Below are 24,607 nucleotides of genomic sequence, written 5' to 3'. Positions count from 1 at the left end.
GAATATAATTTAATACATTATTGCATATCCATTGGTCCGCACCCAGTTCTGTCTTCAATTTCCACTTTGTATTTGCCATGTTTTCCACCTTATCTAGTATTGACTCTTCCATTTGTGTTTCCATTTTGCGTTTCTTCCAGTCTTTTCCAAAAAACAATGCCAGAGATTTAATAGCTTTATCTCCTGGGATCACTCCAAATTGTAGATAGAACTCTTTTCTTAGTTCCATTGATGTCAGATTATCCAGATATCTCTTCATTTATAACTTTTTGTTTTCCAGAATCCCAGCTTTATCATTCAGTGGTTCTTCCACTTCATCAGTTGCTCCTTCTACTTTTGCCACAGCTTAATCTCTGGGTCCTGCCAGTTTTTTGTTCTCTAGGCAGGTTTCCCAAACTTGGGTCTCCAGATCTTTTTGGAATACAACTCTCATCCTCGCTAGCTGGTGGGAATTGTGGTCCGAAAAACACCTGCAGAGCCCAGTTTGGGAAACGCTGCTCTAGAGATTCTAGAAGTATCTGAAGAAGTGTGCAGGCACACCAAAGCTCATACCAAGAACTAACTTTAAGGTGCTACTGGAAGGAATTTTTTTATTTTGTTTTGACTATGGCAGACCAACACGGCTACCTATCTGCAACTAGAGATTCTGTATCATTTCCGATCCTTTTTCCATTTCAATCGGCTCTCGCCGAATTCCCTTCTTCTGCGTTCTGCCCGCCAAAGGCCGCCTTTTCCGAGGCGTCTTTGGGAAGCTGGTGCAGCGCATCTCGTCCGGCCTGGGCTCGCCCTTCTCCTGGCGCCCCTTCGCTCTGGGCTGGGCATGGGGGCGGGCGGGCGCCCAGGAGTCCGAGGCTTCACTGGGCGAGGATGGAAAGCGGGACGCCAGCCGGGAAGCCGGCCTGGGAAGAGCCCGCCTCCCTCCCTCCCTCCTTCCCTCCTTCCTTCCCGGAGGAGGTCTCGCCCATCCCGGGCTCCAGGTCCCTTCAGCCCTCCCCGCCGTTGCCGGGCAACCAGCCGCTCCCGCGGACTCGGTGGTGCCCCCGCTTCCCATCATCCCCCGCGGCCGCCGCTCTGCCCGCGGACCTCGCTGAGCGCTTTCCGCTCCCTCACTTCCGGCGGCGGCGGCTCTGTCGCCTCAGCTTCCGGCGCTCCTTGTTCCGCGCGGCGGCGGCGGCGGCGACTCTCTGGTGCCCGTTTCCGGTTCCGCCTGCCGGTCTCCTTCCCTCGCTCGGTTCCTTTCGCCGCCCGCCCGCCCTCCCGGCCCGCCTTCCCTCTCCGGCCCGGCGGGGCCCGCGCCTGCCCGAAGCCATGGGGGCCTACCTGTCGCAGCCCAGCACCGCCAAGAGCTCCGGGGACGGCGCCGGGGACGGGCCTCGCCCGCTGCGCTTCGGCTTCAGCGCCATGCAGGGCTGGCGGGTCTCCATGGAGGTAGGTGCGCGAGGGACCGGGGGGCGGGAGCGGGCCGGAGACCCCGGGCGGGCAGCGCCTCCCGCTCACGCTCACGCCCGCGGCCGCTTCTCTTTCAGGACGCCCACAACTGCATCCCGGACCTGGACGGCGAGACGGCGATGTTCTCCGTCTACGACGGCCATGGAGGTAGGTGAGCGCGGCCCCGGGGCTCGGGGGGCCGGACGGGAGCCCCGAGGCGGCGGCCGGGGGGCGGGGTCTCTCTTGGCGCCCCTCCCTGCTCGGGGTCCCTCTGCCTTGATCCCAAGGGCCGTCTGGCCCGATCCTCTGACGCCCCCCTCTCCTTTGCTCCAGGGGAAGAGGTCGCTCTGTACTGTGCCAAGTACCTCCCAGAAATCATCAAGGACCAGAAGGCATACAAAGAGGGCAAGCTGCAAAAGGTACGGGGCAAAGGGCCTTTCTCCAAGGAGCCGCTTCCCCCTCACCAGGCTTCAGAGCTCAGGGCCAAAACAGGAAGCCCTTCGCAGCATGTGGGGCACAGGTCTTCTTGCCAGGTTCCAGCCACGACCTGTGCAGGGTGGGGAGCTCAGCGCCCAAAGCTGAGCCCTGGGGAAATGTTGCAAAGGGATGTTAGCACAGCGCTTTCTTGCGACTCTGAAGCTAAATGGGGCCTCGCACTGGCCCCATTTCAACAGGGTGGCATGGCCAGTTGCTGCAACTTGGATTTGGGGACTGTGATCCTTCTTGGAATTGTAGAATTGGAAGGGACCCCCATCCAGTCCAACCCCCAACAATGCAGGAATCACAACGAAAGATGTGGCCACCCAACCTTCCTTTGGAAATCTCCAATGAAGGAAAGTCTGCCTCCTTCTGGCAGATTCTGTTCCGCAATCAAACATTTCTTACGCTTATTATTATTATTATTATTTATACCCTGCCCATCTGGCTGGGTTTTCCCAACCACCCTTGGCGGCTCCCAGCAGCAGAAAAATCTTCCTAAGGTTTGGACAGAATCTCCTTCCTTGTCATTTGAATCCCTTGGCTTGGATCCTGCTCTCTGGAGCAGCAGCAGAAAACAAGCTTGCTCCATCTCTCACGGGACAGCCCTTCTGGTGTTTAAAGTGGCTCCCAAGCTACCTTTGCATTTCCTCTTCTGCAGGCTAAACATCCCCAACTCCATCAATCATTTCTCAGAAGGCCCTTGATTTTCGCATCTTTATTTCCCTGAATGTGATGTTATATGGTCAAGTAACTGTTAAAGAAGAATTTTTAGGGTGTTTCATTTCTGAGACCTTCAGGGGTTGCTTCGTTATGTGTAACAGGCCTCCAGAGAATGGCAGAATTGCTTTGCCCAATTCTCTCTTGTCTCCTAACTGGCTAGCTTGATGGCTTTAGGAAGCTCCCAAGCCGAGTTCAGCCTCCCTACCCCCAATTAGAGCAAAGGCTGGAACTTGAACTGGCCATTGTTCTGAGCTGAACCAAGTCTGTTCGCAGGACTCCTTATTACCAAGAGACTCAGGCAAAGGACAGGAGGCCCTCCTGTTTTGCTTGGTTCTGGTGCAGGGTTGGGTTGGGTTGCCCCACTTGCAGGGGTTCGAGAGCACCGCTGGGACTGACGCCCTTTCTGTGCTGCTCTAGGCTCTTGAGGATGCCTTTCTGGCAATCGATGCTAAGCTGACAACTGAGGAGGTGATCAAGGAACTGTCACTGATGGCAGGTCGACCCCGAGATGATGGGGATGAGAAGGAGGAAAAGGTGGCTGATGAAGATGATGGTGAGCCACAGAGGCAGTTCATTGCCCAGACAGGAGTGTCCCCAGGGGGAGAACTGAATCAGAACCAGAGGGTGGGGGGCAAAGGATTCTCTTAGCTTTGTCCCGAAGACGTTTCTCCACTGGGAGAGGCAGAGAGGCAAACATTGTCTTGTACACAGTGAGATTAGGATTGCACCACAAGAATGGGGAGACTAGCCTGATTTGGCTTCCTTGAGAGGCTGCAGCTGCCCAGAGTCATGGGCAAAGCAGCGCTGGTCTATTGTAGGGAGTGGGCTTGAGGGGTATGAAAAGTTCTGTATGTTCAGAGCAACCAGGTGAAGGTGGGGCGGGGGTGTTATGGGGTTCCACGGGACTCTGTGATGGATTGGCTGGGAGAACAGATCCTTCTTTCCTTGTTTCTAGTGTAGGTTGCATGGGCAGGATCCAGCAGAGTGGATTTCTGCTTGCACAACAAAAGTCTTCTCTCCCTGCATGTTCTTCCCAAAATGAGAACCTAGAACAGGAATTTTAGAGGCAACATATGGAGAGGAAGTCCTTGCAGTAGCATAGAAGCTTGGCTTGATCCTGCCCTGGGCCTGGAAGCCATTTTCCTCCTGATTGACACTACTGGGCCTGGGAACAGTGACCCTGACCCCCCCCCCCCAATTTCCTTTCTCTCTGTCCCTGTTCAGTGGACAACGAGGAGGCTGCCTTGCTGCACGAGGAGGCCACCATGACCATTGAGGAGCTGCTCACGCGTTATGGCCAAAACTGCGTCAAGGGCAAGTTGGGGACCCCCAGCAAAGACCCAGCGCAGGAAGAGGCGCAGAAAGGGCGGAGCCTGAATGGGGAGGTGGACACAGAGGAGCTCCTGAGGCACCGCCAGGAGGAGGAGGAGGAGGAGGAGGCAGCCAATGGCCAGGCATGCCCCAAGTCCTCCAGCGCCTGCCCTGGCCCAGACGCGGCTGGCGGGGGGGATGCTGTCGCTCCTTCCCAGAAAAAGGCTGCTGAGGGAGGGGCAGCCTCCAGCGCAGGCGAAGCAGAACCGTCCTGCTCCTCCGCAAGCAAGGCCCAGCGGGGGGCTAAGTCCAAGTTCTTTGAGGACAGTGAGGAGGAGGAAGAGGAGGAAGAAGAGGAGGAGGAGGAGGAGGAAGAGGAAGAAGATGACAGCGAGGTACCCAGCGTGGGTGGGTGGGTTGGCCACTTGAGCCCCATGGTCTTCCCATGTCTGGACTGGTGGGAAAACCAGGCATCATTGTCCCGCAGGCCCCTTTGCTGCACTCAGCTTCAGCCTTAGAAATCAGGCAGCCGCGTTTTGCGACTGACACAGAGCCAATTGTGACCACACGGAGTTCTCTGGATGCCAGACTGGTCTTATTCTGGATTGTTTTATTTGATGTTTTAATGTGTTGTAAACCGCTTTACGATTGGTTCTTTCAAGTATAAAGCAGTATAGAAATGAAATCATAGAATTGTAGAGTTGGAAGGGAACACGAGACTCATGAATAATAACACAGTCGTATCTTGGATCTTGAATGTCCTGGAACTCAGACGTTTTGGGTCTCAAATGCCGCAAACCCGGAAGTGATTGTTCCGGTTTGCGAACGTTCTTTTGGAACCCTAACGTCCGAAGGGGCTTCCACGGCTTCTAATTGGCTGCAGGAGATTCCTGCAGCCAATCAGAAGCTGTGATTTGGTTTTCGAATGTCGAACGGACTTCTGGAACAGATTCCGTACGACTAATTTTAAAAACCTCATTATTATTATTTTTTAAATGCCAACACATTCTACTGTGGTGAGCATAACCCAGGCTTTAGTTGCCATTTGGTTTTCAGACTATATAAACCACTGAGCCTCTTGGGCTTGCCGATTGGAATGTTGGCAGTTTGAACCCATGCAATGGGGTGAGCTCCCGTTGCTCTGTCCCAGCTCCTGCCAACCCAGCAGTTTGAAAGCACACCAGTGCCAGTAGATAAATAGGTACTGCTGCGCCTGGAAGGTAAGTGGCCTTTCTGTGCGCTCTGGTTTCCATCACGGGGTCCCACTGCGCCAGAAGCAGTTTAGTCCTGCTGGCCACATGACCTGGAAAGCTGTCTGCGGACCAACGCACGCTCCCTCAGCCTGAAGCAAGATGAGTGCCACACCCACCATCGCCTTTGACTGGACTTCATTGTCCAGGGCTCCTTTATCTTTACCTTATTAGATTATATATAAGAGATTCCAAGAGTGCTCACTTCTTTTCTTGGGGGTGGGTGGGTTCGTGTTTCAACCAGGAATGCAGTGAGGATGAGGATGGTTACAGCAGTGAGGAGGCAGAAAACGAGGACGAAGACGACACTGAGGAAGCGGAGGAGGATGAGGACGAAGACGTGATGCTCCCAGGCATGGAAGGCAAGGAGAAGGTCAGTCAGTGCCTTGGCGGGAGGAGGGGTCTCTGAGGAGGAAGAGTTGTGCTCCGAGTCTCCCTCACCCTCGCTAGCCCAGAGGGGCCTTGGGGGCCTCAGGCCAGGCCTGCCTGGCTCTTGCTGAGCTCTGCCTTCTTGGTCTGCAGCCCGGCTCTGACAGCGGCACCACGGCGGTGGTGGCGCTTATCCGGGGCAAGCAGCTGATTGTGGCCAATGCCGGAGACTCTCGCTGCGTCGTGTCGGAGGGCGGCAAAGCCGTGGACATGTCCTATGACCACAAGCCGGAGGACGAGGTGGAGCTGGCCAGGATAAAGAACGCTGGTGGGAAAGTGACCATGGACGGCCGGGTGAATGGGGGCCTGAACCTCTCCAGAGCCATTGGTGAGCGGTTCAGCAGGCTGCCAGGCAGTCACTTCCTCTCTGCCCCTTCCCTGCTAGGGAGAGCCCAGCGACCCTCCTTCCCCTGACCTGGAAGGCCCATACCTCCATTGTGGAGCCCTTTGCTTTGAGGGGCAGGCAAGGTCAAGGTTTGAATGGGAGGAAGATGGCCTGTTTCCCCCACCCCCCACTACTTAGAATAATAGAATCTATCTAAGAGTTGGAAGGGACCCCCAAAGGCCATCCAGTCCAACCCCCTCATCCATGGCAGGTGGCAACCCATCCTCTCCTTAAAAACCTCCAAGAAAAGCGAGTTCACCACCTTCCGAGGGAGCCTGTTGCGCTGCTGGGCGCCTGTTGCCCTCGGAGAGTCCTTGCGGAAGAAGAAAGACCAGCCCAAGGCTCCATTCCCCTACCTCTGAGCCCCCTCACCTATTTCTCTCCTCTGCAGGCGACCACTTCTACAAGCGCAACAAGAACCTTCCCCCGGAGGAGCAGATGATCTCTGCGCTGCCAGATATCAAGGTGCTGACAATCAATGAGGACCACGACTTCATGGTCATTGCCTGCGACGGCATCTGGTAGGTGTCCCAGGGAGGGCTACGGGGGGGGGGCAAGAGCTGCTGCCCTTCTTGCAGCTGCTGGGCTTCCTCTCTCAGCTCACTGGGTGGGGGCGGCTCACGTGGGATCCCCGGAGTGGGCTGCATTGGTCCGAGAGCAGCCTGGCCTTCCTCCTGCGCCTGCTGACCTCCCTTCTCTTTGCGTCCGCCTCTGCCCAGGAATGTCATGAGCAGCCAGGAGGTGGTGGACTTTGTCCAGTCCAAGATCACCCAGAAGCAGGAGAATGGAGAACTTCGATCCCTTTCGTCCATAGTAGAAGAGGTGAGTGGCAGGCCTTACAAGCCATTTCAGCTCCTCCTTCCATGCTGTTGGGCTCAGGCACTTTTAAGAGGCAGGGGTGCAAAAATTATTATGTATTGAATTTGTATCACTACAAAGGACCACAGCAGGAAGACCAGAATCCTGGGTTGGGGCAGCTCAACCCAAACGCAGGGCCCTTGGCAGGGGCTGGGCTCCGGTAGTGCCAGCAAGCAGGAAATCCCACCCAGCTGGCTGTGTGAGGGGGCTCCGGAAAAGGAGACCAGGCCTGCACACAAGCTTGTCTGAGGCCCAGAGCGGGGGTCTTTTCCATGAGACACCCCACCATGATGCCCATTAAGTCTGCAGTCGGCTGAGAGGCATGGGGTGTTCTTGGCATGGCAGCGTATGCCTGGCACATCCCTGGCTGGCGTCCCCTCTGAGGCCCAGGGCAAGTGTATTATGGGCCTCTGCATTATGGGCCTGAACCAGGTTTTGGGACTTCTGGGCCCAGCTGGGGGTGCCTGCATGCCTGCCTACCTTCAGGGCTGTTGTGTGTGCCTTTCCTTCTCTCTGTCTCGCTCTCTGCCCAAAGAGGGACCTACTCCTCCACCCATCTGAGGAGAGGTGCCCTTGTGCCCAGCACCAGGCTGCCTACACATCTCCTGCCAGCCGCACACCCAATGCCTTGAGCATCCTTGACGCAGCTGCTGCTCCTGGCCAGGCCCTGTGAGACACAGCTGGCACATTGAGGTGACACTGGGCCTCCCCCCCCCTCTCTCTCTGCCAGCTCCTGGACCGCTGCCTGGCTCCGGACACGTCTGGTGACGGGACCGGCTGTGACAACATGACCTGCATCATCATCTCCTTCAAGCCTCGCCCCACCCCGGGGCCCCCGGCCGAGGGTGGCAAACGGAAACTGGAGAAGGAGGAGGAGAGCGGCAGGGGCAGCACAGGGGCAGAGGCGGCAGCAGCAGAGGTGGCAGAGGCAGCCCCCTCGGCCCCCACGGAAGAGAGCTGTAGCAAAAAGGCCAGGCAGGACTAGCAGCGCCCGCCTTGGGCTGGGAATCGCCTGAGCTCGCCCTGAACTCTTGTTTTCTAAGCGACGCTGAACTCTTGGTGCCAGAGTTAGGCCTTTTTTAGCCTTAGGGAGGCCCAGTTTGTCTGTGTCATTTGGAGGAGGGGGTTCCCGGGGGTCCCACTTGCTGTTCTTGGCAACCATTCCGAAGAGGGAATGGCGGGGGAGGTCCAGGGCCCCAAAGGCGGCCCCCCCACTCCCCCCACCCCACTGCAGCGTCTCTCCAAGTGGTTGTTGCCATTTCCGTGCCTGTGATGTTTCTGTTGGAGGGAAGCAGTTTTTCATTGTCAAGGTTTCTCAGCTGCCCCCTATTTAAGGCCTCTCGGGTTTTTTTTATTTGTGGGATTGGCGCCCACCCCCCTTCCCATGTTGGCCGCCAAGCCTCACTATCTTTCAACTGAGATTTTTCAAACTAAAATCCCAAAAACTGAAGAGTGGCTGTAGTGTCCTTTTGTGGGGTACAAGGAACTGAGCCTTCCCTGCTCCTTGCTTGCTCTCTCTTGAGGGGATGCTCATCAAATTAGCAGGTGTCACCGAACTGGGAGGGGTAGCTAATGCTGCAGAAGACAGAATCAGAATTCAAAACGACCTTAGCAAATTGGATAACTGGGCCCAAATTAACAAAATGAATTTCAATAGGGACAAATTTTGGGTTCTGCACTCAGGCAGGAAGAACCAGATACATAAATATAGGAATGGAGGACACCTGGCTTACATGGGAAAAGGTTTTTGGAGTCTTGGTGGACCACAAGCTTAACCTGAGCCAACCGTGTGATACAGCAGCAAAAAAGGCTAATGCTATATGAGGCTGCATCCACAGAGTCTCGTGTCCAGATCAAGGGAAGTGATGGTCCCACTCTATTTCGCCTTGGTCAGACCACACTTGGAATACTGTGTCCAGTTCTGGGCACCACAATTTAAGGTGGATGTTAACAAGCTGGAACATGTGCAGAGGAGAGTGACCAAGATGATGATGATGATTTATTGAATTTATATACCACCTGCGGGTCTCAGGGCAGTTCTGATCAAGGTTCTGGAAACCAAGCCTTATGAGTAAAGGAACTGGAAAAGAGGAGACTGAGAGGCGATATGAGAGCCACCATCTCAAGGGCTGTCATATGGAAGATGCCTCAAGCTTGTTTTCTGCTGCTCTGGAGGTAGGACTCGAAACCATGGCTTCAAGTTTCAGGAAAGGAGATTCAGACACGGCATACAGAAAATCTTTCTGACAGTAAGAGATGTTCAACAGTGGAATGGTCTCCCTCGGGAGGCGGTGAATTCTCCTTCCTGGGAGGTTTCTAAGCAGAGGTTGGATGGACACCTGTCATGGATGCTTTAGTTGAGATTCCTGCATTGCAGGGGGCTGGACTAGATGAGCCTTGGGGATCCCATCCAGCTATACAAATCTGGGATTAACGGCTTGGTTCATTCCAGACACTTTTCTCCTTCCCCGCCGTGAAACAGCTTATAATCATTGAATTGTAGAGGTAGAACGGACCCCCAGGGAGATACAGTCCAACCCCCTGCAATGCCGGAGTCGCAGCTGATGGTCACCCAACCTCTGCTGAAAAACCTTCCGAAAAGAGCTTTCCCAGTTGGTCTGCTTGCAAAAGGAGCTCCCAGATGCTGCACTTGCTTGCCTGGGGGGCACTCGGCTCTCACCAGGGACAGAGAGACGGCTGGGGGCTGTGCGAACCACCAGATGATCCCAGGGCTGTGAGTGAGGTAGCAAGAAGGCTGGATCCTCTCCCGCTGCCCTCCAGCTGATCACCAGGGCCCTCTCCTTTGCAGTGGGGTCTTTTGGCAGGTACATCCTGAGCTTTTGAGGTGCCTGCCTGGCCCGGCCCAACAGGGATGGAGGAGGGGTGTGTGGATCTGTTTCCCCAAGCTGCACAAATCTCTGGCCTGGCATGAAGGCCATGCAGGCCTTGGCCTGGTCCTCTGCAGCCCCATTCACCCTGCGTCTGGATGATGAACCAGTTCAGCACTGCATCAGGAAACTGGGCTGCCCCACTGCTCCCTGGCTGCCTAGGCAGGAGGGCTGTAGCTGGAGGTCCCAGGCTCAATCCCTGCTTGGGGTCTCCAGAAATATAGAATGTCTACAATTCTGGAGAGCTGCTGTCAGTTGGTGTAGACAGTACCAGGCAGGAGGGACCAATGGTCTGGCTTGGCATTGGGCAGCTTCCTATGCCAGTTCCACAGTTCAAGCCCTCATGGCCCTTTGGCTCACCTGACTTGAGAGAGAGACCCCAGACCCTGGTCTGGTCACCCAGAAGACAGCTGGGCCGTGTAATCATAAGACAAGCCCTTCTGGATCAAGGCAGAGACCCATCGAGTGCCGCCTCCCGTTCTCACAGAGACCAACCAGGGGCAAGCAGGACCTGAGCACCAGCCCCGTCTCCCCTCCTGGGGTTTCCAAAAAGGGATTCCCAAGCATTGCTGCCTCCAACCCTGAGGCAGGGCAGAGCCATGCTGGCTAGGAGCCACGGAGAGCCTTCCCTCCTCCATTAATTGGTCTAATCCTCTTTCAAAGCCGTCTAAGGCACCTAAACGCAGCGCCTACTCTTCTTTCTCTCTGGCAGGAGTTCTGCTCTTTGCCCACAATACACGGCCCAGTCTCCTCTGAACGATCCCTGCCTCTTGGCGTCGTTTCCAACTCTACAATCCTATTATTCCTCCTCCTGCACGGTCCGCTCCAAATCGTCTTTCTTGCTCAAGATGTGGCTGGAGAAACCCAGCCAGATGAGCGGGGTATTAGTATTATTATCATTATCACCATTCTCCTCCAAAGGTGCCTTTTCACGACTCTCCACCCTGACTGACCAGCTCCCCCCCCCCCAGCTGTGCTTGCAGGGTCCTCGAGGGGAGGGGGGCGCAGGCATCTTCCGGGTCCCTGGAGAGAGGAGGCGCTGCTCCTTCGCCCCTTGGGGAGGAAAGAAGAGGCCGGCTTCTCTGTGAGCTGCAAATTTATTGCCTCAAAGCACCAAAGTCCAGAGCCTGAAGTCGTTGACGGGTGAGGGGGGGGGCACAAGTGCAGAAGGTGCGCAGGCAGGCAGGCAGGCAGACAGGCAGGGGTGGATGGGGGGCATCTGCGCTGGCCAGTCCGGTGGGGGGGGGGCGAGTCCGCCTTTGCAGCAGCAGCAGCAGGCGGCGACCTGGGCGCGAGCCTCGCTCCCGGCTGCCGCGCGCGGCTCTCCGGGAAAGCGGCGTCACTCCGTCGTCACTCCGGCCAAACTGCAGCCGTCGCTGGTGTAGGTGAGCGAATCCGTGGAGAAGCTTTGGCCCGACGCGGCGCTGCAGAGGCTGTGCTCGTGGGCGGCCGGAGGCTCCGTCTCCACCTCCACCGCCACCTCCATCCTGTTCTGCCCGTCCCTGCGCGGGGCAGAGACCTGTGTCACTGGCGGTAGTGGCGTAAAAAAAGCCGGGGGCCTAATTTTATAATAATGGCACTTCTACCCCCCGTTTCCCCTCTGAGGCGCTCAAGGTGGCTTAGATGGTTCTCCCCGCCGCATTTTATATCCAGAACAACCCTGTCAGGTAGCTTGGGCCCGGCGCTCTAGCCACTAGACCGCACTGCCCCCGCCCCCTGGACTGACCTGCGGGAAGTGGCCTGAGCTGCTGCTTCGTTCCACGGGCTCTCCGGGCCCTTCGGGCAGGACGCCTCCAGCTGCCCGCTGCTCCGGCTGGGCAGGAAGGGGGCAGCCATGGCGGCGGCGGCGGCGGCGGCGGCGGCAGAAGAGCCCCCTCCCTCAGCCCCCATCGGCGTGGGCAGCGCGGCCAGCAGCTCGTTCACTGCAACAGGCAGAGGGAGGGAGAGAGAGGATTTGCTCGGAGGTGACGGTCGGCTAATTTATATGGCAGCTTAAATCAAAAGTTCTCCGGCTGGCTTTAAAGATGGCACTACAGCAAAAGCAGCAGATAAATGCAGAACCAAATGAAAATGTTCCTAGTCCGGTTGGCACCGGCAGGCAAACGCCCGGCCCGGAGACAAGGATGACCGGCAGAGGATCTCTGCCCGCAAAGCCCCTTCTGTACCGCAGCCCCCCTCCCTACCGATTGAGAGCTCTCCGCCCAGCCGGTTAGGACGGAGCCTTGGCGGAGGGAGAGGGGCTTCCGGGCCAGGCCGCCCACGACTCACGTACCTTTGGCGAGGTTCTCCAGCTCGACGGCGCTGAGCTCCCCGGCCTTCCTGCGGGCGCCTCCGCAGCCCCAGCGGTTTCGGCACAGCGAGAGCACCACGACCCCGTAGACGTAGGTGAGCATCAGGGGCACCCCGACGCCTGCGGGCAGAGAGGCTGGCGTGAGGCGCGGCCCAGCAGCAGCCGATCCAGGAGCAGAGAAAGCCGCCGCCGTCCAGCTCCAGGCAAGGCGTCTCTCCCAGCCCTTCCTGGACCCGGGACCGTCGGCGGGCAAGGCAGCTCCTCTATGAAAAGGAAGTAAGATTCTAGTCCTGATGGGTCTAACAAGAAGAAGCGCAGCTGCATTCAATAGCTCCCTACCCTGTAAACTGACTGGCAGCAGCAACTGCTCTCCAGGGTTCTGGGGGGGGGGGATTCTCAGCCCTTCCTGGAGACTGACCCCTCTGAGCAGCAGCGCCCTCTGGGGGCCCTTACCCACAGTGAGGGCGGTGATGACGGGCGACACGAAGAGCGAGAGCAGGATGGTGCTGGCGACCGACAGGCACTGCTGGCAGCCGGAGAGCTTGCTCTTGCGCCCGTGGCTCAGCACCTGGCGGAGAGAGGAGGCGGCGGAGGGGCAGTGGGTCTCCTCGCTCTGGGCCCCTTCAGGCCGGCGCAGCAGGACGGGGACCCTCGCCCAACCTCCGGGGAGCGAGCCGCGGCCCCCTTACCTTCTTGCCCATGTAGATGGGGATGCCCAGCGTGATGACGGGCACGGCGATCCCCGCCACCAGCGAAATCACCATCGGGGCGCCCAGCACCATCCCCAGCTGCCACAGGACCTTCCGCGTGCGCGACCAGCGCTTCTTCCCCCAAAAGGTGCAGCCAGAAGGACTGGGGAGAAGGAGGAAACAAGGGGGGAGTCAGCAAGGGGGTGTCGAAGGGCACCCACAGGAGCACCAGAGCGCCTCTTCTAGGGGGGCCCCACCACCAGCTCCCCATTTCGCTTTCGGGGGCTCCGTCCAACTCGACACTTCTGTGAGTCTATGAATTTTGAAGATTGGAGGGTCAAGGATCTTTGACAGGTGGGGCAGCCCAACTCACCTGCCCATCACGTGACATCCTAATGACTGCCATGTGATTGACAGGCACCCATCCACCTGCCTTATGTTCGCCTCCCTCCCTCCTGATAATCCTCCCGCCCCTCCAGAACATCTTTTGCTCCGGCGGGACTTTGCTTCGTGGTCACCCTTGGCTGCGTTTCATAGAATCACGGAGCTGTCGAATTCTAAAGGGCTCCCCGGGGTCATCCAGCCCGACCCGCTGCAATCTAGGCGTCGCATCCAAAGCAACCCTGCGCGGCTGGGAAACTGTTGCCCACCGAGCTAATTCTTTTCTTTGGGTTTAGGTTGCATTCCGTCCTGTCATTTTTGCAGGAGAGAGGGAGGGAATGTTTCACTGTATAAAAAATGAAAGAAAGGTAAAGGACCCCTGGACGGTTAAGTCCAGTCAAATGCGACTCTGTGGTGCGGCGCTCATTTCCGCTTTCAGGCCCAGGGAGCCGGTCTTTGTCCGCAGACAGTTTTTCCCGGTCCTGGGCCAGCAGGACCAAACCGCTTCACTACAAACGCCCGGGGAGGCGCGTGCAAACCCAGCCGAGCTCCCTTCTGCGTCCGCTTCGACGGGGCTTCCCCCGGGCAAGCGGGGCGAGGAGGACGGCAGCCTTAGGCGGCTTCTGCAGGCTCGGAGGGGCCAAGCCTGGTTCTTCTGCCCTTTCCTTCGGCCGCCCCCCCCCGCCGCCCCCCAGTCGCACCTGAGGAAGTGGACGTCGGTGATCTCGCGCAGGCAGAGCCAGCAGAAGAGGCAGCCGCAGATGGTGCAGTTCATGCGGTTGCAGCTGCCGTCGTCCACCTTCATGATGAGCGCCCCGCAGCGCGGGCAGACCTTGATGGCGTCCTTGTCTGCGGGGAGAGAGGCGGCAGGTCGGGGCCGGGACCTTCTCCGGCCCGGGGGCCGAGGGGAGAGAGAGAGTCGGGGGCCAGGCCCAGAGAGAGGGGCGTCTAGGCGGGGAGAGGGCCCCCTGAAGCCCCCTGCCCTTCCCACTGTGGGGGGCTGCTGGCTGGGGGTTGCGGCCGGCCGGCCGGCCGGCCCCCCACTCCCTCCTCGAGAAGGGGGCTGCACTCACCCTGCGCGCTCCCCGGCGCCGCCGCCCCGGCTTCCTCCTTCCGGATCAGCTGCAGGGAGAGCTCCCTGGCGCCCAGGGGCGCTTGCTGGCTCCATACTCGCCAGGCCTGCTCGCACGAGGCCTCGGGGTGCCAGGGCTGCCGGCAGTGGAAGCAGAACTCGGTGCGGCAGTCCGGGCGGGCGCAGACCAGGCGCGGACACTCGGCGCAGCCGTAGGCGATGACCGCGTAGCTGCAAGCAGAGGCGCTTTGAGAGAAAGGGGGGCCCGACAGGCGCGCCCCCAAGTCCGCCCCTGCTGGGAGGGGGAGAGGGGGGCTCAGAATGGGAGGCTGGCCTCGCCCTTCCTGGTCCTCCCCCCCCCCAGTGGCCCAGTGGGACATTTGCCCCTTACTGAGACCGGGCTCTCACCTAACCCGGAGCCGCTGCCTGCTGCAGTCTGGGGGCCCCGATTCTGCAGCCGGGAATAACCAAACTCTGGTCTCTGGCCTCCAGGCACCAGAGGCTCCTGGCCGACCCTGGCGGGGGGGGGGGGGGGCTCGCGGCCAGCTGCGCTTCTGATGTGCCTGGACTGTCTTCCTTCCCGAGACCTTTAGATCTTAATACTTCCACAATCCAATTCAGAACTACACGTGTTTCATCTTAATTGACGGGAAATGTGTGATGTACTGCGCGGGGAGAGAGCGGGATAACTTTTCTGTTTTCAGCTTCGCAGTTCCATCCTGGGAACAGACTGAGCTGCCTTTCGGCGGAGTCCGAGCCCCCAGCGGCCACCCCGACAGGAAACACAGCTCCTCCTCACCCCACCCCAGGGCCCAAGGGTGCTGAAGGAGGCTTGGGCATGGGCGTAGCCAAGGGGAGCAGCTCCCCCCCCCCCCATATCAAGTAAATCAAGAGAAATACTTAACTAACTGAACAATCACGTTTGTTCTGCCCCCTCTAAGAAAAGTTCTGATCTCCCTAAAACCAAGTCCTGCCCGCCTATGGAGGGGGTGTCGCAGCACCGCCAGGCGAGGAAACAAAGTGCTGTGCGCAACAGTCTGGACAGACGGGCCACAGGTACAGGAGCGCCTTCCCAGCATGCAGGGGTCAAGGACTGGACGCAAGGATTGGACCCTGTTCTTTCTGGGGGTCTCCCTGGGAAGACCCAGCCGAGCGGCCTTGAGCGCCCTCTGGTGGGAGGCAAGCGCACAACAGCAACCTCCTCAGCAGCCGCTTCGGGCGAGGCAGCTCTGGGCGGCCCCACCATCTCCTTCCCTCCCTCCGGGGGGGTCAGGCAGGGGAGGGTCTCCCAGGGCCGTCGGGGATTGGCCACCGGGCCCTTGGGCGCGCCAAGCGGGTCCTTTCCTGGAGCAATCGGGCCTTTATCCCACCCCCCACCCGCGCCGGCCTAGCGCACCTGCAGTCCGGGGCTGGGCACCAGCGCGTTCCCGGGTCGGCGACGAGCAGGCGGCGGAGCAGGTACTCCTCGTACTTGTCGCGCAAGGCGGGCTCCGGGCGCAGCAGCTGGTGCACCTCGGCGGGCTGGAGCGGGGCCGGGCAGTGCGGACAGGCCACCTGCACGCGGCTCTGGCTGATCGCGATGCGCAGGTACTGCTGCAGGCAGGTGAGGCAGGACAGGTGCGCGCACGACGAGAGCTCCGGGAAGGCCGCGGCGGGCTGGGGCAGCAGGCACAAAGGGCACTCGCGCAGGCTCCCCGACGCCTCGTCCTCCGCAGGCGGCGCTGGGATGGACGGGGCCCCCGCGGACGCCTCCTCGGCCGCGCTCAGCGCATCCTCCGGCTCCGGCGTCGCTGCGAGCTGCCCTCCGAAGAGGCCCGAGGAGGGAGGCCCCGCCGGCGGCCGCTTCATGCTGCTGCTGCTGCCGGGCGAGGCTGCTGCTGCTGCCCCAGAGACTCAGGCCCGCGGGCTGTCCGGGCGGCGGAGGGGAGCCCCGGGGCCCGGCTCTTCCCCATCCCCGCCAACGCCCTCATTGGGGCTGGCTCATCGCCTGCAGCTCGCGCGTCCCGGTCCGAGCGCCCTGCGGATGGAAGGCAGCAAGCGCAAGCAGAGCCGGAGCGCCCCGCGCATCCGCTGCGCCAAACCGCTCGGCTGGGACGGCGGCGGCCGTGCCAAGGTCTCCCGGGGAGGAGGGGACCCCGCTCCGGCAGGTCGGGCTTCCCCCGGGCCTTTGGTCCTCGGAACCGGCAGGGCTCCGGGGTCGCCGCCGCCGCCTTACCGGCCTCGGTCTGCTCGGCGCTCAGCTGAGCATCCCCGCAGCTCCAGCGCCGCCGCACAGCATCTTGGGAAGGTGCTCCCCCCGAGAAAGCCCCGCAGTGACGGCTGCACCGGGAGACGCCACTTGGCCACAAGGACGCGAGCGGGGCGCCCGGGAGACGGAGCCTTGGGCACCAGGGCCGGCGCAGGGCGAGGTCCGTGGCTTCCCGGCTGGCAGGGGGACCCGACTCCAGCGGACCGCAGGCCAAGGAACCCCCGCTCCTCGTCGGGGTGCTGCCTGGAACCGAGAGGCGGCCGCGCCTTTAAAACGGGGACCGGCCTGAAAAGGCCCCCACGAAAGGCCGGTGAGAGGAGCCTCGCGAGACCCCCCGCCAGCGCGCCCTTCCCACGGGAGCCGGATGGAGCCCCCATGGAAAGGAGCAGTCCATCCCCGAGGAGCAGCTGGGACGATGGCAGCGCCGAGGTTTCCCTGGCCTGCTTCCGAGCTGCTTGTCTGTCCCCTGCTGGAAACGGAGCACTGGGGGTGGCGGGGATTGCCGCATCCACCTGCAGGCCTCCTCGGGCTCTTCCAAAGGCGGAGAGAGGACTCAGGGCCCCACACCCAGGACTTGGGGTCCTTAGTGAAAAGGGCTTTTAAGGGAGCACCATTCTCCATGCACGAGGCATCGCCAGCAGCCCTGGGACGCGACTCCCTGCTGCAGCCCCTCCTGAAGCGGCAGCAACCAAGCAGAGCCCCCGGGCAATGTCTGTCCCACAGCTCTGACCACTGGGCAGTCCCCCCTCATGGTCAGCCAAACCTGGCTTCCCTGCCCGCCCGCCCCCTCTGCCTCTAGCTATTTTATGTATTCAGCTGGAGTCGGTTTTGGGGGGAGCTGGGCATGTGTGGCAGAAGAAAACTGGTTTATTTTCAAGCCTTGGAGTCCCATCCAGACGGACAACCGGGATGCCTCTTCCTCCGCCCTGAAAGACTTTCTTTGCCAGGCCCCGCCCAGTTCGTCTTCCACTGCGGCTCCAGCACTGCTCGCAGGAGGACCCTACCTGGACATGGAGCCTTTGTGTTTCTGTATCTAATGCAAGGCAAGGGGGTACCAAGGACCCCCTGGGCCGCCCCCACACAATGGGAAATGGAGCGAGGGGGAGCTACTGCCACCCCACACAAGGGGTTCACATGTTTTGTTTTTAACTTTTGATCATGCAAAGTGAGATCTCTGCTACAAGACCAGGGCACTCTGCAGTTCCTCTCTCCCCCCCCCCAAAGGTTGATGTAAGAAACTCCCTTAAGAATCAGTGGCGAGACCCGGGATGCCGTAATCAGAGCGTGATGGGGCACCACCTCCGAAGCAAAGCAGCCTCCAGGAGGGGAGTGTGTGAAGACCCCATTCTTCTGGGGGCCCCTTTCATCCCCAAAGGTTCCCTGGGGTGCAGCTGCTGCTGCTGCTGCTGCTGCTCCTCCTCCCTGCCTACCGGGCTCCACCTGCAGCCACTTGACTTCAGCAGAGGACAGGACCAACAGCCCTTCCTTCACTCTTGGACAGCAGGGAGGGATCACTGCCTTACTCACATCAAAGTCTTGCAAGGATTCAACATATCAAGTGATGAGAACCAGGCAGGCAGGAATCCTTAAACATTACAAATTCCCATTGTCCAGTGGAGATTGTTTTCTGAAGAAGAGCAAAGAGGCATCTTCCCCATCACAGATAGGAAAAAGGGCGTGTAGTGACAGGAAGAAGGAGAGATTATTTTTATATCGTTTCCCTTACATCCACAAAAGTTTAGAGGATATGTGACTATCTAGCCATCATGCAATCTGTGATTTGGCTGCAGATCCTCCGACACACCTGACAATGCTCGTTTCCCCCAAAGCTGTTTTTAATTGTGGGCTACTTAATATAAAGCAGACGTGTTTGGGGGCTAAATGTAGCGCCATCAAGGAAATTCGGGGAGTCCCATAGGTACCCTGGAAGATTAGAGGGTTTGAGGAAGGGAGCCCACAATTGTTATGACACTGCTTCTCAAAACTATGGCGTGCCCAATTTGTCTATTTTGGGCAGAAGATGCCTGGCTGAGGCTCCGGAGGTGTGCAGTTTCCTTTTTGGCTTGCCGCTGTTCCTCTCCATCCCTTGCTGCGTCTTGGTCCAGGGATGCTCGCGGGGTCCCTCTGTCGGCAGCTTCTCTGCGGACTCAGCTCCGCCATCTGTCGCTCCTTCCCTTTGTGTCCCCCAGTCAAAAGGGCGATGCTTTCTCACTGGCATGTGGGAGGGGGCTCCAAAGGAGGTTCAAACTGAGGGCGGCTTGCAGGTGCTGAGTTCCCGGGGTTACGTTTGGCTTCCATTCCACTGCTGTGCTGGGAGCGTGCAGGATCCCACCTAAAGACTGCAATCTTATGCACACTTACTAGGGAGGAAGTCCCGCTGATCTGAATGGGCTTACTTCTGAATAAATATGTTTTGGCTTGAAGTGCAAATTTTATGTGTTTTCTCTGCTGATGTTACACCAGTTCTGCGGGGCCAGAGCATTGCCCGTGATTCTCCCGCACCCTCCCGAAAGCCGACCTGGCCCGTGTCTTCACAGCTCTCCCTCTGGGGAATCCTCCCTTCTGCCTTGGGAGAGAAGACCCGGAGGTTCTTCAGCCGAGAATGAGACGGGCGATTCTCTTCTCGACTTCTGGGCTCTCAGCATCAGAGGGGCTGTGCAGGAGGAGGCGGGTTGCAAAGCCCAAGCTGCAGACCCCTTTCCCCCACCCCATCAAGGGGACAGCAGGAGCCCCGCTTCTTTGGGGCCCCCAACCTCCACGCGGGTCCCCCAGGACTCCCAAACCCACGCGATGACGTCACCGAGGGCGGGTCTATGGTGGCTTCAGCCCCGCCTCCCTCGCTTCCGGATTCCTGCGCATGCGCGAGTGGAGGAGCATCCCTAGAGATAGCAGAGGGTAGAGTGATAAGAGCACAGACGGGGCTCTCCGGCTCGGAGCTGCCGTCCAACTGGGGCTTGTTCTTCGGGGAAGCGGCGGTTGCCGCTTTTTGGAACTTTAAAGGCCCTGCCAGCCCTTGGAGCCCAAAAGACCAGGCTGACCTACCAGGAATGCAACCCCAGAGGGCCCCTGCGCTAAAACATGGGACCCGCCCGGGGAAAGGGACGGGGAGGGAAGAGTCCTCCAAGAGGAGGAGCGGGCACAGAAACGGGGGCAGGAGGGGGCCTTTCCGTGGCTGCCTCCCCCTGTCGGGCCCATGGAAACTGACCCATCGCTGATCCCCCCTTCCTCCCCCGCCACGTGGTTCTCTCTCTCTCTCTCTCCGAGGCCGATCAGGCGGGACTCTGGAGCTTCATGGCGGAGCATCGTCCGCCTTCCCCGTCGGGCAGAGGCGGGCGGGGAGGAGGAGCGGCTGTCAAGGCGGAGCCCGGCGCCACCTCCCGGTCCGGCCCGGGCCTCGTCCCGCGGGCCGGAGGAGCGCCCGGCCAGAAGCGAGCCCGGAAGCCGCCGCCTCAAGACGCCTCTACCCTTCGCGCTGAGTCTGCGCTCTCGCCGCTCCCGGTCTCGCTCTCGCGAGGGCAGCGACTCCGCCTCCCGTCATGCCGCGCGGCCGGGAGCGGAACCGGAAGCGCGCGCATCTCTGGCCGCCCGCCCCGCGGATGGGCGGGAGGAGGCGGGGCGGCGGCGGCGGCGAGGGGCGGGGCGTCGCGGAGGAAGAGGCGGGGCGGCCCCGGAGCAGCGGCGCCGAGCGGGAGGCGCCCAGGGCTGGAGCCGCCCGACGCCGCCCCGCCGCCGCCGCCGCCTGGGCCCGGCAAGATGCCCCGCCGGAAGCAGCGCCACCCGCAGCCCGTCAAAGGTCAGCCGGGCCGGGATCGGGCGGGGGGGGGCGGGGCGGGGCGGGGCGGGTCAAGGGAGCCTCTTCCTCCGCCGCCGACCAGGACTGGCCGCTCGGACCGGGAGGCGGAGGGGGGGGGCCTTTTCCGGGTGGGGCGGGGCTCCCGGGACCGGGGCGCCCGGGTCTGACCGGGGCGCCCCGTCCGCCCTCCTCCCCGTCTCGCTCTCTTGCAGTGGACGCGGCGGGCGCGGCGGGCGATCCTCCGGGCGAGGAGGGCCTGGCTCCGCCGGGCGCCTTCCTCTCGGAGCACGAGCTGGAGCTGGAGGACGAGGACGACGAGGAGGAGAGCGGCGCCGCCGTTGGCCTTGCCTTCGAGAAGGACTCGGAAGGTGCGGGGGAAGCGGGCGGCGGGCCGGGAGCGCAGCGCGGAATCGCGGGGGGGGGGCGCATGGGCAGGGGGGCTGCGCGCCGAGGAAGGGCTCCCCCAGGGATCGCGCCCCCCTCCCGCCCCCGTGGTAACCCCCTGTTGTGCCAGCAGGAAAGGGACGGGCCGAGGTGAGGATGCCCCCCGCTGCCCCCCTGATGCCCCCTCCTTGTGTGCTGCAGACTCCCTTGGGGGGACGCCCGGACTCTCCTCCTATGTGCTGAGCGATGAGGAGTTCCCACCGCTGTGCCAGGCCCAGGACAATGGTGAGGGGCCCGGCCAGGCTTGCCAGCACTGCGGCCTGCCTGCCCCTGCCCCTGCCGCCTGCTGCCCGCCAGAGGAAGAAGAGTTGGAGGAGGAGGAGGAGGAGGAGGAAGGTTCCGCCAAGGGGCGGGTGGTCTTCTCCTGCCAGCTGTGCCCCTTTGCCTCGCACTACTCCAGCCACCTCAAGCGCCACATGAAGACCCACAACGGGGAGAAGCCCTACCGCTGCCCGCACTGCCCCTACGCCTCGGCCCAGCTGGTCAACCTGACACGCCACCTGCGCACCCACACGGGAGAGAAGCCCTACCGCTGCCCCACCTGCCCCTTCGCCTGCAGCAGCCTCGGCAACCTCAAGAGGCACCAGCGGGTCCACGGCCAGGAGCGCTCGCTGCGCTGCGGCTCCTGCACCTGCCGATGCTCCCGGGGCAACCCCCTGCGGCGCCACAGCCCCGGGGTGCAGGGGGAGTCGGAGGCGGAGATGGAGGGGCCAGCGGCTGTGGAGCAGGAGACAGGTATGTGGGGCAGGCCGGGGGTGGGGGTCCAACCCCTTGCAAAGCAGAAAGGCTTCCTGACAGATAGCCGCCCAACAGCTGCTTAGCAATCTCCAGTGAAGGAGAGTCCACACCCTTATTAATGAACTGGTTCCACTGCCAAACAGCTCTTACTGTCAATAGTAATAATAAATAATAATGATGTTATTGTTTTTACCCTGCTGGCTTTCCCCTGCCACTCTGGGCTGCTCCCAACAGAATATTAAAAACACGGTAAGACATCAAACATGAAAAGCTTCCCTGAACAGGGCTGCCTTCAGATGCCTTCTAAAAGTCAGATAGTTGTTTATTTCCTTGACATCTGATGGAAGGGCGTTCCACAGGGCGGGCGCCACCACTGAGATGGAACTCTGCCTGGTTCCCTGTAGCTTGGCTTCCACAATGAGGGAACCGCCAGAAGGCCCTCGGCACTGGACCTCAGTGTCCAGGCTGAATGATGGGGGTGGAGACGCTCCTTCAGGTATAATGGGCTGAGGCCGTTTTGGGCTTCAAAGGGGCTTGTACCAGGAGCCAATGTAGATACTTTAGCACTGCTGTTGTATGGCCCTGGCGGCTGCACCCAGTCACCAGTCTTGCTGCCGCATTCTGGATTAGTTTTAGCTTCCGAGTCCCACCTAGAGCGCATTGCAGTAGTCCAAGCAGGAGATAACAGAGCATGCACCACTCTGGCGAGAGAGTCTGCAGGCAGGGAGGGTCTCAGTCTATGTACCAGATGGAGCTGGTAGACAGCTGTCAGGAATCTCTTCCTAATGTTTAATGGGTATCTCCTTCCTAGTTCTTTGAATCAAAGAAAGGAGAGTCTGACTGAATGTTGGGAATAACTTTCAGACAGTAAGAGCTGTTTAGCTTTGGAATGAAAGGATATTGACAAGCTGGAAGGGAGACCAGGATGAGCAAGGAGTCTGGAAATCCCTCCTTACGAGGAATGGTTGTGGGAGTTGGGTCTGTGTAGCCTGGAGAAGAGAGCCAGAGTTTGACCCCAGGAGGGGAGAAGGCTCTTGGCCACTGCGAGTACAGGAGGCTGGACTAGAGGGGCCCGCTGGCCTGATCCAGCAGGCTTTTCTTATGTTTTTATCAATCCTAGCAATGTGGAGTTGGAAGGGGGAGCTGAGGGTCATCTAGTGTAGGAATCTCAACTAAAGCATTCCTGACAGATGACCATGAGAAGCCTGGAAGATGGAGCCAGGTTATTTTCTGCTGCTCCAGGGGGCAGGATCTGAAGCCTTAATGACAAGGGAGGAGATTAGGAAGAACTTTCTGGAGGTGAGGGCTGTTTGAGAGCGGAATGGGCTCCCTCATATGGTGCAGGACTCTTCTTCAGTGCTTGCAGGTCTTTCACCAGAGATTGCTTGGCCATCTATCAGCGATGCCTTAGCAGCAGCAATTCCTACCTAAGGGATTGGACCAGGGGACCCGGGAAGTCCCTTGCGACTTTAAGCCATTGATTTTAAGCCATTCCCAGCAAGGTAGTGAGGAACACTCTCCTCAGACCCCTCCTTAGCTAAATAAATAAACCTTCCCAAGATGGTGGCCTCCTCATTGGAAGGGATCTTCAGCCTAACCTCTACGGGGTCGGCAGAGTCCAGCAGTGTGGGAGCCAGCTCTGGAGCAGATAAGAAGAAAGGGGGGCTCTTAGGTGGACGCTGCGTGCAGGAGCGCAGAACGTGGGTCACGTGCCCCAGGCTGCAGGGATTCCCTCCCCCAGCCCCCTTTGCCCCCCTCACTGTTCTTTCTCCTCCGCAGAGCCTCCGCTCTTGGCCCCGGGCTCCCCGTTCCTGAGGCCCGAGGACTCTGCGGCCGTCCTCCCGGAGCTGCTCTTCCCCTTCACGTGCCGGGCATGCGGACTGGTCCTGGAGGCGGACGAGGGCCTGGGCGAGCCGGTGTGCGGGCGCTGCAGCCTGGCCGTGCTGGGGGCGGAGCAGTCGTCGCCCAAGGGCTTCTCGTGCCAGCTGTGCCCCTTCGTCACCACCTACCCCAACCACCTGGCGCGGCACATGAAGACGCACAGTGGGGAGAAGCCCTTTGCCTGCGCCCTGTGTCCCTACGCCTCGGCACACCTCGACAACCTCAAGCGCCACCAGCGGGTGCACACGGGAGAGAAGCCCTACAAGTGCCCGCTGTGCCCCTACGCCTGCGGCAACCTGGCCAACCTCAAGCGCCACGGCCGCATCCACTCAGGGGACAAGCCCTTCCGCTGCCGCCTCTGCTCCTACTCCTGCAACCAGAGCATGAACCTCAAGCGCCACATGCTGAGGCACACGGGAGAGAAGCCCTTCCAGTGCCGCATCTGCCCCTACACCACTGGCCACTGGGACAACTACAAGCGCCACCAGAAGGTGCACGGCCAGGGCCTTCCCGAGGAGGAGGGGGGCCCCAGCCTGGACAGCAGCCTGCCTTGAGGGCCCGCGGGGGGAGACCGCAGGCAGCCGCCACACCAAGGCACCCACCTCCTCCCGGGTGTCTCTGCATAGGAATAGGCTCAGACAGCAGGAGGAGAAAGAGGGGGCCTCTTCCACTCGCCAAACAAGCCCCCACCCCCAGGACTGGGGGAAGCAGCTGTAGGGACCTTGGGGGGGGGGCAGTGCAGTTCGTGCCGGCAGCGGAGCACTGGGACCTCCTTGGCCAAAACGCAGCTGTGCACGGCCTGCTCCTGAGGATTGGGCCCTTTTCACGTCACCTGGAAAAGATTGTATCTGTGGGGCAGCAGAACACTCCTCTCCCCCCCCCAAAAAAGAAACCCTCCAACTGAGGGCGGTTCTTGGTGCTTTCCTGTCCTCTCTGTGCCTCCTCCCCAGCCCCTTTTAACTGTGGTTGCTGCTTGAGTCTGTGTAATTTATATCGTGTATTAATGCATTAAACTGTTTTCTTATCTTGCTTTATTTTGGCTGGGGGAGAGCAGCAGAACCGAAACTCACACGCGGCAACCGGCATTGCTGGGAGGTGGCTTCCCCCTCCCCCCCCCCAGGAAGTAGGTGGTTTGGGGAGTCGTCCCCCCCCCCCCGTAAATAGCACAGAAGGGGCAGTTACCCTTTCTCTCAAAAGCAGGAGGAACGCGGCTCACACAACTCTCTGCAATTCTATAGAACTTTGCAAAGACCAAACGTAAAATGTGGGCATTTCTATTCCACCAAGTGCCCCAGCTGCCACTGCGGTTGGAGCGATTGAGA

At 60.1% G+C, this 24,607-nt stretch overlaps 3 protein-coding genes and 1 long non-coding RNA gene across 5 annotated transcripts; 3 read left to right on the top strand and 1 right to left on the bottom strand.

Moving 5' to 3' along the window:
* Window positions 1–1,133: 1,133 nt before the first annotated feature.
* Window positions 1,134–8,311, top strand: PPM1G (protein phosphatase, Mg2+/Mn2+ dependent 1G). Its single transcript, XM_081856429.1, has 10 exons — window positions 1,134–1,428; window positions 1,527–1,596; window positions 1,762–1,847; window positions 3,046–3,181; window positions 3,853–4,334; window positions 5,434–5,562; window positions 5,712–5,946; window positions 6,395–6,524; window positions 6,723–6,825; window positions 7,592–8,311. Exons 1-10 carry the CDS (start codon window positions 1,309–1,311, stop codon window positions 7,844–7,846), a joined length of 1,746 nt encoding a protein of 581 aa, XP_081712555.1. The 5' UTR covers window positions 1,134–1,308; the 3' UTR covers window positions 7,847–8,311.
* A 2,331-nt stretch (window positions 8,312–10,642) lies between these two features.
* LOC309338662 (E3 ubiquitin-protein ligase RNF19B-like) lies at window positions 10,643–16,029 on the bottom strand (the record flags this gene model as incomplete). The annotated part of the gene is made up of 8 exons (XM_081855984.1): window positions 10,643–11,251; window positions 11,476–11,671; window positions 12,022–12,159; window positions 12,493–12,607; window positions 12,729–12,891; window positions 13,811–13,958; window positions 14,183–14,412; window positions 15,578–16,029. The coding sequence occupies 8 exons, from the start codon at window positions 16,027–16,029 to the stop codon at window positions 11,089–11,091; spliced, it is 1,605 nt and encodes a 534-aa protein (XP_081712110.1). The 3' UTR covers window positions 10,643–11,088.
* Window positions 16,030–16,778: 749 nt separating this feature from the next.
* LOC309338922 lies at window positions 16,779–18,852 on the top strand. Its single transcript, XR_014155103.1, has 2 exons — window positions 16,779–18,431; window positions 18,472–18,852. It is a non-coding gene; the product is annotated as an uncharacterized lncRNA (long non-coding RNA).
* Window positions 18,853–19,965: 1,113 nt separating this feature from the next.
* ZNF513 (zinc finger protein 513) lies at window positions 19,966–24,319 on the top strand (the record flags this gene model as incomplete). Of its 2 annotated transcripts, none has more annotated exons than XM_081856430.1 (4): window positions 19,966–20,222; window positions 20,435–20,590; window positions 20,740–21,401; window positions 23,184–24,319. In XM_081856430.1, 4 exons carry the CDS (start codon window positions 19,966–19,968, stop codon window positions 23,837–23,839), a joined length of 1,731 nt encoding a protein of 576 aa, XP_081712556.1. In that variant the 3' UTR covers window positions 23,840–24,319. The 2 variants fall into 2 exon arrangements, with proteins under 2 accessions (XP_081712556.1, XP_081712557.1); XM_081856431.1 differs by having other exon boundaries at window positions 20,115–20,222; window positions 20,808–21,401.
* Between the last annotated feature and the right edge of the window lie 288 nt (window positions 24,320–24,607).

This window comes from Podarcis erhardii (assembly GCF_964252035.2).
Source record: "Podarcis erhardii genome assembly, chromosome: 3".
NCBI classification, from domain to species: Eukaryota; Metazoa; Chordata; class Lepidosauria; order Squamata; family Lacertidae; genus Podarcis; species Podarcis erhardii.
Note: the sequence above shows the minus strand (reverse complement) of the source record. Positions and strands in the feature narration are given on the sequence as shown.

What these genes read in the sequence shown, in the direction of transcription:
- PPM1G (XM_081856429.1), top strand. Translation starts at nt 1,309, where the DNA reads ATGGGGGCCTACCTGTCGCAGCCCAGCACCGCCAAGAGCTCCGGGGAC. An exon ending in AAGAGGGCAAGCTGCAAAAG is followed by an intron (nt 1,848 to 3,045) that starts GTACGGGGCAAA and finishes GTGCTGCTCTAG; the next exon opens with GCTCTTGAGGATGCCTTTCT. An exon ending in TTTCGTCCATAGTAGAAGAG is followed by an intron (nt 6,826 to 7,591) that starts GTGAGTGGCAGG and finishes TCTCTCTGCCAG; the next exon opens with CTCCTGGACCGCTGCCTGGC.